Raw genomic sequence first — 18258 nt, 5'->3', positions numbered from 1 at the left:
TAGTCTAGAGAAGAGAAAAGTTGGGGGGATGCAGGATTATAGATTTAGAGCTAGAAGGAATCATTTTATAAGCCATATAGACCAACTTTGTTATTGAGGAAATGAGGACAAGAAAGATGACATAGTCTCACCAGAGTCACACAACTCCTTAGTAGTTAGGGGTAGAATTTGAACCCAAGTATTCCTGACTTCGAGTCTAGGAAATATTTGAATTGTCTGTCATAGGGAATAGGATTAGATTTATTCTAGTTGGCTCCAGAGGACAGAATTAGGAGCAGTGTGTAGAAGTTGAGAAAAAGAAAAATTTAGAAATGATGTGAGAAAATTTTTCTTACAATTAAAGTGATCTAAAAGTGGAAAGGCTGGCCTTAGGAGGTTAGAGGTTCACCGTCACTGAGAGACTTCACACAAAAGCTGAATGAACACTTGCTGGAGGTGCTGTGGAGATTCTTTTTTCAAGGGTATAGATTGGACTTTCAATTGTCTTTCAATTCCAAAATTCTATGCTCAGCAATGACCAGACCTCCCAAGATCCTCTGTGGTAGGGAATTCTAACTTGGGGTACTTGAACTTGGTTTAAATACATACACAGCAATAATTTGTATTGTATTTTGTAAACTGAATGTTGGTGTAATTAGTTTCCTTTGCAATATTACATATTTTATTTTATGCATTTAAATACATTGCTCTGAGACTTTAAATTATCAAAGAAGTCCATAACATATGAAAAGAAAAGATTAAGAACTCTTGGTCTAGGTTGATTTTTAAAAAAACCTGGAAAGAGCTGCATGAACTGATGCAAAATGAAATGAGCAGAACTAGAACATTGTATATAGTAACAGCAATTTTGTAGGATGATTAACTGTGAATGACTTCACTATTTTCAGCAATACAATGATCTAAGACAATTCCAAAATACTCAGGATGAAAAATGCTGTCTACCTCCAGAGAAAGAACTGATGGAGTCTGAATGTAGATCAAAGCATTGTGTATTTTTTCATGTGTTTTTTTTCCCTTTGGGTCTGTGTCTTCTTTTACAACATAGCTAAAACAGTAATATGTTTTACATGGTTAAATATGTGTGACATATCAAATTGCTTCCTGTCTCAGGGAGGGAGGAGGTGAAGGAAGGAAAGAGAAAATTTGGAACTCAAAAAAAAACTTTAATGAGTGTAAAAAATTGTCTTTATGTGTAATTGGGGAGAAAATAGATTATTATTTTAAAAAAAAGAAGAACGAGAAGAAACCTTGCTCCAGGACTACCTGTCTATTATCTTTGGAAGGATTGAAATTTGATAAAAGAAGAGTTTGTTTGATCAAGTGGAAGACAGGGTCCATCAAGGAACTTTTTCCATGGCATCTTTTACATTGTAGGTCTTCCATTATTATGGCATATACTGATTGCAAGATATTGGGCAAAAGACCTAGTTAGGAGTCCAAATTATCTTTCTTTGTGCCCTATTACTGAGAGAAGTTCTCAGAACAACGTCAATTTAAGGGTTGAAGGATAACACACATTTGAAATTCCACATTATTTGTAATTTATTTTAGCCCATACCATCAAAGCTCAAAACCAAGTTCAGACTCAAAGCCAAAAAGAATTACAATGAGTTTTATGACATAATTGTAAAATATCTGCAAATAGAAATAATAAAAATTTGACTTATTTTACTTATATTTTCATTAGTTTTAATTTATCTCCAGTGAAAGTAATAGCAATTCTTTTCAAACAAAAAAAATTTTAATTACTATAAAATCCTCTTCTAATAAGCAAATCAACATTTCAGTTTAATTTAATACATAATTTTTATAACCTCTATGCTGAGCAGTGTTCTAAGGGTTATATTCTACTTAAGTAAGACACTTGACTATAAATATATTGTCTTTCTACTCAGTTTTACCCTGCTCCACTGTAAAAGAAGGTGAGGGCTACAGGAAAGTTGATCCTGAATATGTTAAAAGTAGCCTTGTGGGGTATAGGCAGTGTTGGACTTCAAGGTAAAAAGACCTCGGTTTTCATTTTACCTGTAACACTAGCTGTGTGTCGATAGGTAAATCATTTAGAAAAATCCTTGGTCCTTAGACATAAACTGTTTTGATATGTTGGTGGAGAACATTCTCATACTAAGAATTTCTCACAGGTATGAAATCGCAAATGCTTTGTGAATCTGTGTACTAATGGAAACAAGAATAATTTCATCTTAATTATTTCTTCAACATTATTTCCATTGGTCAAATAATAGGAAAAGTACCTTCATGCTTCATCAGTGAGGATAGAACTACAAATAAGAGCGATGAAAACTTGAATGATCCTGATATAAAGAGAAAGAACTTCGTTTGACTGTCTAGTACATTATTTGTTTGGAAGGGTCCAGTTTCCTTATGAGATACAGCAAGAAGGCCAAAGAATATGGCAACTTAGATTTAATGAGTCACCCTCATAGATTTTTTTAAGCTTAGCTTTTACTCTGTTGATAAATAAGACTAGAATGAACTAAAAATATACAATCACTTTGATTGCCTTAGGTTACTCTGGAAAGGATGTGTAATTTACCCACCACCAACAATCAGAACTCTGCTCCTTAGACAAGGTATGACATTTGAAGGCATCTGGTTATGTAGTTGATGATGAAAGTCTCATTGGAAGGGTTAGTGATATAAAAGTGATTCCCAGGAAGTTGGTGAGATTCAAAACTCCCACTGGTTATGTCCTTCCAGCCTAAGAAATAACCAAAACAATATAGACTTTTAGCAATACCTCCAAAGGCATTTCTTTTTTTTTCCCCAAAGGCATTTCTTACTCCCATATATCATTACTCTAGGATCTCTCTGGACAGCCTGAGTGCTCTTCTGGTATCCTTGCAATGTTAGGGGAATACAAGGAATCACACACCCCCTCAGGACATCAGGTAGACTATAGAGTAAATTTATTTGAGTACACGCAACACTGTCTGGGCAGGAGCACTGGGACCAAAATGACCTACATGGCGGGAGGGAATGTCCCCAAAATGAACTGACAGATCTACTGAAATCAAAGATTCCTCACTGTAGGGTAGGCTTACACAACTTATCTTTTGCTACATGTATCTTGTTCCTTCACTCACTTGAAGACATTAATACAATAGGCTTATTTTGCACCCATCTTGAATCCTCACCATTTACATTTAACAAGATCTGGTTGATTTCTCTCCATGGGCAGATCTGTGAGGTAACATTTTGCTAAATACAAAAGAAGCCATTAAGAGTACTTTACCTTCTATAATCTTTACTGTATCTTCAGTTCCATAAAAACATGTAATATCACAAGAAAGAAGAGGCTCTGGTGATGTGTTAAAGCTGAGAACAGAAAAACGATTTCATTTTTCCTAAATCTTCAAGATTTCACAGTCTTTCCTTGTTGTCAGAGTAGTGATCCTCTGCTACATTCTTGCTATGAAATTAGCAGATAGCCATCAAGATTTATGAAGTGCCTATGTGCCAGGCACTGTGCTAAGTGAAATTGCTTAATGAAAAGGTTTTCACTGGGCAGAGGATGATTCTGTTATTCATGCTAGACTCAAGTAGTACTAGTCTACAAAGTCCCAGATCCTTGCCCGACTTAGAGTTTACCTTGGTCTTGGTTCTGAGCCCCTTCCATGAATCTGGAAGTTGTAATAAGATAACAGTAAAGCCTGTCCATAAAGTACACAATTCAGAGGTTGGAGGTCAAATGTGGGACTTCCACAGCTGCAACATGCCTCTTTTTATCAGTCATTGCTACATGGATGTTTCCCTTCTTACCTGCTTCCCAAAGAGGTTGGCAGTAGTCCTAAGCCAAAGCTAGAGACTGGGTGGGTGCGTGGTGTTTCAGATTTAGCTCAACCTGCTTTTTGGGGTCCAGTCAATACAATTCATGATAAACTTAGTATATGCTGAGAGGATCTAGATAGTAGGTGCTATGGGGGATATAAGAGAAATATAAGGCACAGTACCCATTCTCAGAGAGCTCAAACTCTTCATTAGGGAGAGAAAAATATACCCCAGCCTGGGGGAGGGGAACTACATTTTTACGATGATTAAAATGTGTTTAAAATGTGTATACAACCAAAATGTGTTGTATACACACAATAACAAACTATAGGAAGTCAGAATAGCGAAAGATCATTTGGGAGCTGCCTATTATAATCAGAAGAAGTTTCATGGAGTAGGTGGGGTTTCAGCCCATTTTTAAAAATGTAGCATGAAGAATGTTTATAAAAGATATTTTGCAGGACAGATAAATGGTGAGATGCCACTAAGGTATGAGGCAGGTGTGGGAGCAAAACACAAAAAAGAGATGAAATCAGGTTCTCTTGTTATGGAGAATTTTGCTATTGGTAACCAGATTAAATGAACATATCGTACTATACCTTGTTACATTTATTTTTAAAATTTCTTTTTATTGACAAATTTTTTTCTTAATACATCATACAAAAAACTCAGGGTATTCACTGGTGTATCCCTCATGCCAAATAATCCTTGATATCAGTTCAGCAAAACTACCTATGAGTGACTAGAACTGATGGTACAAGGGTGGCTAGGTGGCCCAGTGAATAGAACACCGGCCCTGGAGTCAAGAGGACCTGAATTCAAATCCAGCCTCAGACACTTGAGCAAGTCACTTAACCCCAATTGCCCTGCCTTCTCCCCCTCCAAAAAGCAAAAAACCAACCAAACAAAAAACTAAAAAAAAAAAAGAGTCAGTGTGGTGTAATTGATAGAAGGCCAACCTTCTGCAAGACAACCTGGTTCAAGCTTGCCTCTGACATGTATTAGTGGTGTAACTCTGGGTAAGTAAGTCATTTAATCTTTCAGTGTAGTCAAGGATTGCGAGTCATAGATCTACCCAGATGAAAACTAGGGGTCTAAGGGAACAAGAGGAAGCATTTATATGTGCTTTATAATGAAGTACCTACTAGGCACTGAAGAAGCAATGAAGCAATCTTTGCTCTCGAGAAACTTCTATTCTTCAATTTAATGAGTTTTCTTACATTCAAAATTGTTTTCATCTCTATAGCTTTAATAGTTATACTTATAAAGGAATATGTATATGTGTTGTTCTTTTGTCTCTGCTCTATTCACTTACCCTGTTTCATTTGAAGGATAATGGAAGATGGTAGAAACTAAAGTAGCCACATGTTGTATAGGTTAAGCTCAGAACATATTAACCAGAGCTCCTGATTCTGTCTTGGGCAAGTGGTTGGAAATAGCAGAAGCTGCATAGGGTTGTGGGAAGAAGCTCTGAACCAGGGGCCAAAAGGTCTGGGTTCTACCCTTGGATTTGGTACTGCCTTTGGGAATCTCCTTACCCTCTGTGCCTTACTTCCTCATTTGTAAAAATGGGGGGTTTGGAAGAGATGATTTTTGAGATGCCTTTTACCAGTCAAACTTCTAGGTAAGCAATGCTGGCTCTTTGCTCTATGGTTTTTCCTGGGTTCAGGCCTATCAGATAATAGCAGAGTGAGAACCTGGTGTCCAAAATGTTGGTCGGTACAAATCTGACCCTCCTAAAGCCATCATGAATACCTTACATTTTTTAAACCTAGTTTAAACCCTCTCCCTCCTTCTTTTCTTTTCTTCCTCTCCCATCCCTTTTTCTTTTACTTACGAGGCAGTCTGCATCATTTGAATATCTGCCTTAAAAACAGGAAGAAACATTTCCAAAAGTTCTTTGTTTTCAAAAACCTCCTTGGGAGTGCCACCAGCATGGGTCATACAATGGAACAATTGCTCTTCTGATACACTGGAAACTTGTAAACTGCCCCAATGGTTGAGTTGCTTAAAATATTAAACAAAGGTAGTATAATATGTCATATAGGTTATTTAATTTCATTTCAGAGCTCTAATTATCTAAGGAAAAAAGAATTACATGAAATGATATTTAGTATATGAGATTCTTTAACTACAGAGTTTTAGCTCAGCAAGGATTGTTGCAGACCATTGCAAAAATAGCCAATCCCAGATGACTGTCCTGGGATCAGATCCTACTTCCTCCAGTATCAACATCACCCCTGCCCTCTATAAAAACAAACAAATATAGTCAAATAATATAGTGAAAGGAATGGAATAGAGATGGACATCCAGAGGATGGTAGCCATGTGATAGGAAAGGACCTAGGGGAAGGTCTTCAGGGTTGTTTAATGGGTACATACACCACGAAGCAATTGGGAGAGGAGATGGACAAGAAAAACATAGGATGAGAAAGAGAAGATGGGCTGAAAGTAGTATCGTTGAGAAGAAAGTACTCATGTGGAAGAAATTATAGAACCATCAAAATATAAATATCATACCTCACCCTCCATCTCTGCCCCAACCTTCAGTAAAATAAATCACATTACTCACATGTGGAGGAAATGCACTCGACATAAAAAAATGCACTGGTTGTAACTTGTAATTTTCTTTTAAGTGTAGAGCTGTCAGAAAAGCAAGGTATGATCCCATGCTAAAATGTGGAAAAGAGAAAAATCAGCCAAATGAATGATGATCCATTCCAAGTTAACTTAGAATAAGCATATCTTTCATGTACCATAAATGTAATTTTTCCAAGTTAGGGAAATAATAAGAAATTAGGCTTATATTATTTCAACAGGAGACTAAGCAAAGGAGCTGGCATTTCATCAACAGAGAGACTCTCAGTGTGGGAACTCCCATAGGTGAATACAAGGTAAGTCCTGGGGAACTGCTTGAAACATTTAGAGGTTGAGTGACTTGTCCAAGGTCACATACTTATTAAATATCAGAGAGGAGATGTGTGGCTTGGAGTCTTTCTGACTCCAAAACCAGTAAGTTATCCTTTAGGCCACATTCACTGTCTCTACTGGTTAGTTTTATAATACAATTTTACTTTTAGCTTAAAAAGGCTATCTGTGATGTTTGTGAAAGGCAGCAGAGAAAGGAGTTATGTGGGGGAAACATCGGCAGACAATTTAAGAATACTGATTTCTAGAGTTTCTAGAGAGCAGTTTAAATCTCCTTGTCTTTTCTAAGAATGTATAACAGAATACAATTGACAGTCAATTCTGCTAATCCCTTATTTACTTTCTAAGTCTTGTATCCTGTTTTTCCTGATAGAAAAGGAATAGACCAATACTTGTAGAACATTTTTAAGCATTATGACAAAATTATTATCAAATAACTTGAGTATATCTAATTAGGCATATTCATAGAGACAAGAGTCACAGAATCACAGAATTTTAGATGGGAGGGACCTCAGCAGCCATCTAGTAAGACCCATACATGAAAGAATTTTTTGCTCTAACATTCCCAACAAGTGGTTGGCTGTACTAGAATGGGAGCCAGGAAACTATGACACTACTCCTTTCTCTCACTAGCTGTGGGACCTAAGGAAAGTCATTTTCCCTCTCTGGTCTCAGCTTCCTCATCTGTAAAATGGGGGTGGGGTGGAGCAGCTAGTCACTAAGGTCCCCTCTAGATTTAAATCTTAGAATTGCCTGCATGTATCTCTAAGATGCTGGCCCACCTGCCTCACCAACCTTATAAGATTGGTGTGAGGAGAGCACTTTGTAAACTGCTGAGTCATTATTTGAATCTTTGACTGAATTTTAATTGGGTCAAACCATTGCATGATCAACTAAGTAATGGTGCAGTATAATTGATTGCTTTCAGCATGGTACCATAATATTAGCATACAGGACAGCTGAATCTGGATGGGGGTCAAGAGTCAGGTAGAGTGAGAAGTATGGGAGCCTACTAATTGAGGGCTGGATGAAAAGCAATGTGAAGCACTGTGGGAAAATATATTGTCAAAAAGAGGGGTAGAAGGACATGGAAAGAAAATGGCTTCTCAACAAGTTTTTCCCACAAGGATATACATGATTCCTTGCCCTATATCTAGAGAGTTCTGTCCTCCCTAAAACCAAGGCCAGCAAGGAAGGCACACACAGAGAAGGAATTCAGCACTATGACTGCCTATTGAAATTGTGCATCAGCCCTGAAGATTGTCTTGTGATACTAACTCATAAACAAGGAAGCAAAAAGTGGAAGCTGGAAGCAGAAAGAATCTAAGGGAAAGAGTGAGTCATTATATGATGATCAGCACTGAAATCTCCCTTTCTGAATAAGTAGAATGTAGAACGAGGAGACCTGAGCATGTACTACACTACACACAGAAAACCCAGCAGCAAAACGTTAAGAAGTCAGGAGGAGAAATGTGGCCAATAAGCTACTGTTATTATTTATTAAAGTTTATATGGTTTCTTTGGTCACAATGAAAAGGTTCCGATTTTATCATTATCTAGTCAACCTTTATTCTTCGTTGATACTTATTGAGATTAAGTTTATAATAAAAATTATCTTTAAAAAAAGAATTTAGCAGATCTTAAGTTGATGAAATCACTTTGACCCACTACTAAGGCCACAAGGTTGAACCCAAGATTTATTTGCAATAGTGTTAAAAGCAAATGGAACATTGGACTTTTATCATTTAATTCTCTATCACCCCAAAAGGTGACCAGTTCCCTGTGTGAGGCTAGCTTGTTGAGACAGGGAAATTTTTAAAGAGGTCAGATAGTACCACCTTTGACTATTTAAGTATCTATTTGACCTACCACTCAGATGGAGTGTATCCAACAAATAGCCTGTATGTTTCTCAGGGTAACAAGTATCAACTGTACAGTGCCCAGAGATAAATAATGCTCTCTATAGGCTTTGGCTTTAAGATTCCTAATGTCTCTTTATTGACACTCATCTTCTATGACTTGAGGAGGACTTGAGCCAAAGAACGACAAGGAATTGCGAAGGTTATTTAGAAGGCTTTGAAAATGAGAAGGCCAGTGAGTGAATGGGGGGAGGACAATTTGAGAAGGCTCAAAGTCTGAAGGAGAAAAAGACAAAGGGAAAGGAGAAGGGCTCAAGCTGAAGGACTTAGGAGAAAGACAAGAAAAAGAGAAGATAGTTGTTAAGATCAGAAAATGAAGACAAGTTGGTAAGACAAGATTGGTTGGTTGGCTGCTGTCCTTCATTCTCAAAGAGGACCAAGATGATATCACTATGTTAGAGTCAAGTTACAGTCTGTCCAACTGTGGCTGATCAGACCAATGTAGGCTCGGAATATTCTACCACAGGTCAGGCAGAAATAGTCCACGTGAACATTTGGGGTAGATTCTCTAAATTTGTGCATCCCGAGATTAGTTCTTATTAACTACTTTGATTCTCCTTTGCTCAATATGGGCATGGCATGCTGGACAGTCCGGTGCCAGTGTTTCCCATGTCACACAATCAATTCCAAAGTTCTTAAGAGAGATCTCCACTGTGTCATTGTATCACTTATTCTGACCACCATATGAGTGCTTGCCCTTTGAGAGTTCTCCATAAAATAATCTTTTAGGCAAGTGCACATTTGGCATTCAAACAATGTGGCCAGCCCACCAGAGTTGCACTCTCTGCTGTAGAATCTGATTGCCGGGAAGTTTAGTTCGAGAAAGCACCTCAGTGTCTGGTATCTTTTCCTGCCAGGAGACCTTCAGAATCTTCCTAAGCAATTCAAATGGAAGTGATCCTGTTTCCTGGCATGGCATTGGTATACTGCACAGGTTTCACAGGCATACAACAATGAGGCTAGCACAATGGCTCTCCAGACCTTCAGTTTGGTAGGTTAACACCTATTTTCTCCCATACTCTCCTTAGGATCCTCCCAGTCACTGAGCTCTCTCTGACAATGCATACATCAACCTCCTTATCAATGTGCACATCCCTAGAAAGTATACTGCTAAGGTAAGAGAAAGAAAGATGGGTGGGGTATGAATATGCTAAAGATGTATTAAAAAGTCAGAAGAAAGACATCTTATGAGCTGGCATACTCCCTCCCGTCAAAGCAGTTTCTGGAGCAATTCTTCATGGGAACTATTGACAAGAACAATAAAATAAGAGAATCTTATCCCTAGCAATTATGGAGAAGTGTGCATTGATCAGCACAAAATGCATAATATTTATATTTTTGCTGAGTCTAAATGATTTCTATGTATTGAAGTGTGGGCTGGTCTTGCTCCTAGAAGTGAAGATAGAGACTTTAGGAACACTTCTCCAGTCTTCAGAAGCAAGAATAGGAAAAAATGAATTGTTCCTTTAAAAAAAGATGGGATTCAGTGTGGAAATGAAGAAGAAAAAAACGAATTGGAAATACTATAGTGGGATTTTTTAATTTATGCAATTGAGATTGGAGGATTAAAGAATGATGCACAGATGATAAAGAGAAGAACCTAAACAAATATGAGGTTCTTCTCAAAGAGAAGGGAGGGAGGTACCCTGGAGAGCTACTCTATGGAATGATGTTGTTTGATGTCAGGTGAAAGATTATCCGGTAAGAATACAAGGAACAAGAAACAATACCAATGGCTAGTGTTTCCCTGCTGAAGGAGCACTGATACAGGCCTTGGTGAGCTAGAAAAAAATAGGGAAGTCTACTGTCCTTTGGCAGCACGTATTCAGGCCAAGAATTGTTAAATCAGAGCATCACTATATGTGTCTATCATTTTATCTGGGCATAAATGTTACTTCCAAAAGCATTCTTTTTAAAAATATAATATCTTTTTCCTCCTCCCAAAAAACACATATTTAAATGACTGCCAAAAGGATTTTAAAGGGCTCAGGTATAGATGATAAAATCTTGGGTAAGAAACCAAAGACCTTAGACGCATAAGTGGTGATCACTATTGCCCATTTAAGTCAAGGGCTTCAGAAATGAAAGGAAAATTTAAGAAGTGAATAGTTAGTTAAAAACATGGTATCTGAGAATGCAATTAGAATTTCTGGACTCTTACCTTCCAAGTATCCAGATGGGGGGGGGGCAGTTTGGTACAATAGAAAGAGTACTGGCCCTACTCGAGGGACCTAAGTTCAAATTCCACCTGTGACATTATCTTTATGACTTTAGGCAATCCATTTTACATTTCTGGGCCTCATTGTGAATGCGGAGATGGACTAGATGGTCTCTGAGGTTCTTTTCAGCTCTATAACTATGATCCCTACTACAGAACATGCCACACTCTTTGGTCCCCATTGGTCTTATAGTCCAAAATCTCTGATGTGACAAAAAGCTGTTTACTTACCTGTGACCAAAAAATGCAAAAGGAATATCCTGAAGTATTGGCAATAAAGCATTAGAAATTTCAAGAACTACATGATCCACTATTGTTGCAAATGGCTCCTTATATCGACTTTCTCTTCCAGGAAGCCTTATAGAGGAAACTGGGAATTGAGAGAGACAGACTAATATATACTAGTGTTATATATACTATTATAATATAGACTCTTACCATTCATTCACTCAATAAGCATTTTTAATATAGAATTGCATGAAAACAATCTAAATGATAATCAATTCTTCTCAGAAAATTTCATGTATTTGTCAATAAAATAATAGTAAAATAAATTTCTACATAGTGATTAATTCCTATTACCTGCAATACCTACCACATATGGTTATTGTGGGGACCAAATGGGATATGGTCCCCATTTTTGCTCTCTGTGTTGACTTACTCCCCCCGGCTTGTCCCCATAACTGACAGGGGGCGGGTTTTCCACAGAGGTATCACAACAACAGTGTTATAACTCAAAGTTTTTCAGGGTCCTATGGGTAAACCTGTTGTGAGAGGGGTTAAATATTGACACCACTCATCCCTGTAGCTCCTGACCCCCCCATTTGTATTCTTTCTATTTACACAAAATCAGTCATCACATAACCGTCAGCTATTAAATATGAAATATTTACTTAACTATAAAGTAAAAATGAGAATAATGATAACACTGTGGTTACTCAATAAGGAAATGCAGTAATAATCAAAACACCCAGTCCGCCCATGAACCTGGATCACACTTTTTCTCTAACGAATGCAGTGCACATAGAGGAGAATGGAAATATGTTGATAGAAATCTGGCAGAGAGGTGAGGTGCATGAGTGACAAAAACCTGTGTCTGCATAGATCACAACTTTGGATCGGAGGCTTTGATGTCCCCATGTGGCCCCTTCAGAAGTAATCTATATTACACAAAGCTGCTTTTCTGATATTTGTTTCCCTGCTGGTCTTCACTGTTCTACTGCTAGGCAAATCCATTGCTCTTATATTCTCAAACTGATGAATCAATGATAATGACAACGTGACTTAAGTGTTTGCCTAGACTTATGAAATTGATGGAGAAAATGTTAGTAACATAGATTAAACTTTAAAGTGTCATGTATTCACACACACACACAGAGCTGGTTGTTAAACATGTAATATCAGATACCTGCTTAGAGGCCATCTTGTTCAACCCTCTCACTTTATAGGTGAAGAAACTGAAGCTCCTCAGAGGAGCCAAATGACTTGCCCAAGGACACAGAGGTAGTAAATGAGAGAGGGAGACACTTATCTAGCCAATGCATTCCTTCAACATTTATTGAGCATCTGTTCTCCAGAATGAGCTGTGCTTTATTGATCAGGATACAGAAATGAATGAGTTCCCTGTCTACCTCTCCTCTAACATTGCTTCTTTCTGCTAGGGGTATTCAGGTGTAACACTTATTACATTACTTCTGGGCAAAATAAGGTTAATTAATCATTAATTGGAAATTAGAGAGGTTCAGTGGAAAGAAATTACTGGGCTGCTGGGCATAACTAAGCACTGAGATCAAATGACCAGAATTACCATGCCATGATACCTGAGGTCTACAAAGAGGATCAGATACTAATGCCCCATCTAATGCCTCTCTTTTATACTGTGTGAGGAAGCAAACATACTTGATGTTACATTTCCTAAGGGAATAGATTCCCTCCCCACTTTTTGTATCATTTCCCTTGGCGTGCTACCCTTATCAGCAACAACTAGATTTTAAATTTAGATTTAATTCCCCTCTCAAAAGAAATTACCTTGTATTTATTCATTATTCTTTTCTGTAGGGCAGCCAGGTGGTGCAGTGGATGGAATGTTGCCCCTGAAGTCAAGAGGACTCACCTTCCTGAGTTCAAATCTGGCCTCAGACACTTAGTAACTGTGTGACCCTGGGCCAGTCACTTAAACCTTTTTTCCTCAGTTTCTTTATCTGCAAAATGAACTGGAGAAGGAAATGGCAAACCCTTCCAGTATCTTTGCCAAGAAAATCCCAAATGGGGTCACCTATACTCTAACATGACTGAACAATAATTCATCTGTTATTTCTCCCTAGTACAAGTTGTACAACCTGTAGCCTGCCAAAAGATTTTGAGCAGCCTGAAAAAAATATAGAGGAAAACATCGTTTGTATGTAGAAAAAATCCAAGCAGCACTGATTGTAAGCAGTTGGTGGGATGCAGGTTATGCAGGCCTCCCTAGTTGAATATGAGCTCCTTGAGGGAAGGGGCTGCCTTCCTTCTCTATTTGTAGCCCAAGGGTTTAGCACAGTGCTTTCCACATAGAAAATATGTAATCTTTTTTTTTTATTCATTCATTCACAACATGTTTTATGTATTCTTATATTAGTACATGCTGGCTCACTATAGAATATAAGATTTCTGGATGCAGTAATGGGTTTGTTTTTAATCTCTTAGATCCTTCCATAGTACCTGGCACATAATGAGTTTTTAATGCTTAATGTGCTTTTTCTTTGACACATGACAGTTCACTTTTGTCTCTCAGCATGACTAAGATATGGTCTGAAGACCATTTTTTCTCCCCTTTTCTGTAGAGAAGAAAATCACCTTCAAAATTCTCTGAACAAGGAGACTTGTTCTTTACATAAGCAACTGTTGCTGTGTCCTGAGAGGAATGAAAACACATTTTCATTGCCTTTTGAATTTCTCACTGAATTTCCAGGTAGCTTCTATCGAGAGAGTCAGAACTCCCAGTCTTCAGAAGCAGCTCTAGGAAGACCCTGTGTCGACATCTATTTTCACAAGGGATCAGAGTTTATTTGTAAAAACAATGGCTTGTTTTCCTATGGCGTTCTGAGGGCTCTAAGGATGATGAATCATTAAAAGTTCAGAACTCTTTATGAGCTCTCTGAACTGTTGTAGAGTGAAGTAAGCAGAACTAGGAGAACAATTTATACAATGAAAACAATTTAATAGAGAAAAATAACATCAAAAGACTTTAGAGTTCTGAGCAGGGCACAAATAAACCACAAGTCCAGAGGAAAGATGGATCACAGGACTAGCCTCCAGCCAGAGAAGCAGGAGACTTAGAATCTGGAATGAGACATATCTTGTTACACATGGACAATGTGGGAAATTATTTTGTTGGACTATGCGTGTATGTTATGAGGGCTAAGCTTATCTTTATTTTTTTATTGTACAATGGGAGGGGCAGTGGAAGGGAACATTTTAATTGTAAAATTGAATTAATTAAAACATTGTAAAAAGAAATGGGTCTGGGAGGCTAGGTGACGCAGTGAATAGAGCACCAGCCCTGGAGTCAAGAAGACCTGAGTTCAAATCCGGCCTCAGACATTTAACACAAAAAACTAGCCATGTGACCTTGTGCAAGTCACTTAACCCCAAATGCCCTGCTCTTCGCCCTCCAAAAAAGAAAAAAAAGGTTAAAAAAAAGAAATGGGTCAATTTTATTACAACCTTGTTCAAAATAACATACCCATTTTTGTTTGTTTTCATGGTCTATAAATAATAGAAGTTCATGGAAAAGTCATTTTTTTCTCTTTTGCAAAGTTCTTTACATATGTTATCTCATTTGATCTTCACAACAACCCTGTGACTGTATTATCCCTATTTTACAAACAGAGAAACTGAGTCTGAGAAAGGTTAAGTGACTTGCCCAGGAATATATGACTAGGAAGTATCTGTGGCAGGATTTGAACTCAGGTCTTCCTGACTCCAAGTCCAATGTTCTATCCACTAAGTCACATAACTGTCTCTATTACTATGTGTAGTTATTATTATTTGCAAATCATGGTGGTTATTGGGGCTATGTTTCTTATGCATCTGTTTATTTTGTATAATGTATACTAATTGAGTTCATTCCATTAGTTATAATTCTTCTTTACAACTTGATTAATATTGAATGTGAAGGTATCTGTAGAACCTGTATTGGATTACATGCTGTCTTGGGGGGTAGGGGAGAGGAAAGAGAGGGGGAGAAAATTTGGAACTCAAAAACTGTGGAACTGAATATTGTAAACTAAAAATAAATAAATTTAAAAGGAAAAAAAAGTTCTTTGGAAAACTAAGCTGTGAGTGATTTCAAGAATGGCTTTGGCCTGTCAGGTTGGTGGCACCCTGAGCATAAAAAGGTTTAATAAGTCCTAAGATAATAATGCAGATTCTAGGTCATAATAGATATCATCTGGCATGAGAATTATACCTTCATAAAGTTCTTTTACACACATAATTTTATTTTATCATTCCAAAGAAGTCTGGAACCTTGAAACTGAGTCACCTATTTCTTGCCACCTTTCACAAGTGGGGAAATGTGGGTACAAACAATGAGGCTAGGTAACTCTGACAATCTCCCAGTTACACAAGGTCAGGGCTGGAATGAGAACATGGGTCTCCTGTCAGATGGTCGTTGAATTCATCCTTCTAAAACTTACTGTTATCAAACAATCTTTAGGCACCTGTATCTGTTCATGGCTGCCTATGTGTATCTTCATGTAGCAAAGGGAGGTTTTTGGATGCAAGCTACAGGAATGATTATTTTTCTATCCTATTTTTATCTCATCTTGCTTATAATTAGTCTCAGGATCCCAAATGCAATTTCAAGGAATTAGCTAGTCTAATTCAACCCCAGCCAAAAACCTCTATATTACCTATGAGTTTTTTCTCCCTTATCTGAAAAGTACCAAAGACTGGGCTAAAACAAAGTTACTTTGGTAGTGTGTATAGATTCCAAGCATTTTTATTGTCAATAAGTTATTTCTAATCTCTAAGAAAAATCTGCCTTTATAAACTTGCACAATGAATAGTGTCTCAAATCTCTCACCTCTCCCATCCTTTCTTTACATAGTGCCAAAGCGATTTTCCTATAGCAAAGTGACCATGTCCCTCTCCTACTCAATAAACTCCAATGGTTCCCTATGTCATCTAGGATTAGCCAGTTAGTCAAATACAAAATATTGCTTGGCATTTAGAGTCTTTCACAACCTGGCCCCAACCTACCTTTCCAGCCTCATTGCACATTGTTCTCCTTCAGTCAATCCACAATGCAGTCAAACTAGCCTCCTTGCCATCCCTCTTACACGACAGACATTCTCCCATCTCTGTGACTTTGCTCAGATTGATCCCTAGTCATTTACACTCAACCTGACTTTCAGAAACTATGATTTCCTTTAAAATCCAATTCATCCATCACTTCCTATAATAAGTCTTTCTTAATTTCCTTGGAGAGTAGGGTCTTCTCTATCTTCTACCCCCACCCCATTACCTTATATTATTTATTTTGTTCATTAGTCATACATATGTACACACATATGTGTATATAGTCACCTATATACACATAAAGGTGAATATAACTATACATTTCCTTTGTATGAGTGTAAGCATGTCATGGAAGACAGAGAGCCTTTGGCTTTAGAAAAATCTGGGTTCATTTCCACTTTTGATTTCAGCGAGACACTTAACCTCTCAGTATCCTCCGAAACTTTTAAAACTGTAAGTTATAAAGAAGGTATCCATCTGCATTGGAAGAAGTTCCTCATTGGGAGCTCTCTATACTGAAGAAATAATATAGCCAGTAAAAACATACACACGTATATATGATACATTTATGGAACATAAGTTCCTTGAAGACAAGTGGTTTCATTTTTGTTTTTGTATACCTCTGTATCTTTTAATTTCTATTTTACCCTCTGGTTTTAGAATATCAGGGCAGTTTTAATGGATAATTTCTTGAAAGATGATGTTTAGGCTTATTTTTTGAGCATGGCTTTCAGGAAGTTCAATAATTTTTAAATGATCTCTCCTGGATCTATTTTACAGGTCAGTTGTTTTTACTATGAGATATTTCACATTGTTTTCCATTTTCTTCATTCTTTTGATTTTGTTTGATTGTTGCTTGATATCTCATAGAGTCATTAGCTCCCACTAGCTTAATTCTAATTTTTAAAGAATTATTTTCTTCAGTGAACTTTTGTATCTCCTTTTCCATTTGGCCAATTCTATTTTATAAGGTGTTCTTTTCTTCAGTGAATTTTTGTGCCTCTTTTTCCATTTAGCCAATTCTGTTTTTCAAGGCATTCTTTTCTTCATTGGATTTTTGGAACTCTTTTGGCCTATTCTGTTTTTAAAGTGTTATTTTCTACAGTACTTTATTGTGCCTCCTTTCCTAAGCTGTTGACTCCTTTTTCATGATTTTCTTGCATCACTCTCATTTCCCTTCCCAATTTTTTCTTTACCTTTCTTACTTGTTTTGTAAAATTTTGTGTTCTTCCATGGTCAATTCATATTCTTCTTTGGGACTTTAGATGTAATAGTTTTGACTTTGCTATCTTCTGAGTATATGTTTTGATCTTTCTTGTCGCCATAGTAACATTCTATAATGAGAATTTTTTCTGTTTGCCTATTTTCCAGCCTGTTTCTTGACTTTTCACCCTTTGATAAAGTGGGGCTTTTCTTCTAGGGTGGAGAGCACACTGTCCCAAGCTTCAGGGGTTTTGTGTGGCTGTTTTCAGGGATACTTCTAGGGACCTGTACGTTTTCAGTTCTTCCAAGGAGTTATGATCTAAAGAGAGGTGTTTACTATCTCCTGGCCTGTGCTTTGGTCTATGAGTGACTACAAGTACTCTTTTCTGCCCTGGAACTGTGAGGAGGGTACCCCCTTCACTGTGGCTGCAAGCTCTGGTGTGCTCATGCTCCTCATTACCCTTGGACTACCACTCAGGACTGGTACCTGGATCTGAGTATGGGCAAAGCAACAGATTCCCACCTCCAGTGCCACCAAAGAGACCCCTATAATCTCCTTTTGACCAGTTGTTCCACACCCTGACCATTTGTGGGGTGAGAGCTCTGGAGGTAGCAGCTGCTGCCGCCACTGCCACTGCTGATTCAGTCACTCCCAAAACCTGCTCCTGATTTTCTGGGGAGTGGCTGTGGGGTTTTGCTATACTCTCACCTAGACCTTCGCTTCATGCTCTTGTGGGTTCTGCCACTCCAGACTTCGTTCAGTGCGCTATTTAAGCGTCTATGGAGGTGTTTGGGGGACAGCTCCAAAGAGTCCCAGCCTTCTCTCTGCCGTCTTGCTCCACCCCCAGAGAGATGATTTTTTAAAAAATATTTTTGACCCTGAAATAAACCTACTTTATCTACCTTTTAGTCTACCTTT

The 18258-nt window shown here is 37.8% G+C and overlaps 1 protein-coding gene across 3 annotated transcripts in view; it reads right to left on the bottom strand.

Annotated features, from left to right (window-relative positions):
* Positions 1-1517: 1517 nt before the first annotated feature.
* OLAH (oleoyl-ACP hydrolase) overlaps positions 1518-18258 on the bottom strand; it is a 92684-nt gene continuing 75943 nt past the window's right edge. For all 3 annotated transcript variants that reach the window (XM_069086233.1, XM_069086235.1, XM_069086234.1), the window contains 5 exons: positions 11085-11223; positions 6361-6460; positions 5627-5796; positions 3254-3336; positions 1518-2719 (listed from right to left, as the gene is read on the bottom strand). In XM_069086233.1, coding sequence (XP_068942334.1) covers positions 2583-2719; positions 3254-3336; positions 5627-5796; positions 6361-6460; positions 11085-11223 — 629 coding nt within the window. In that variant the 3' untranslated portion in view covers positions 1518-2582. The remainder of the gene's footprint in view (positions 2720-3253; positions 3337-5626; positions 5797-6360; positions 6461-11084; positions 11224-18258) is intronic.

The sequence above is a fragment of the Petaurus breviceps genome, unplaced genomic scaffold (genome assembly GCF_028583685.1).
Source record: "Petaurus breviceps papuanus isolate PSGF00001 unplaced genomic scaffold, PetGlider_PUasm1.0 178, whole genome shotgun sequence".
Lineage (NCBI taxonomy): Eukaryota > Metazoa > Chordata > Mammalia > Diprotodontia > Petauridae > Petaurus > Petaurus breviceps.
The sequence above is the reverse complement of the archived record's forward strand: the minus strand, read 5'-3'. Positions and strand labels throughout refer to the sequence as shown.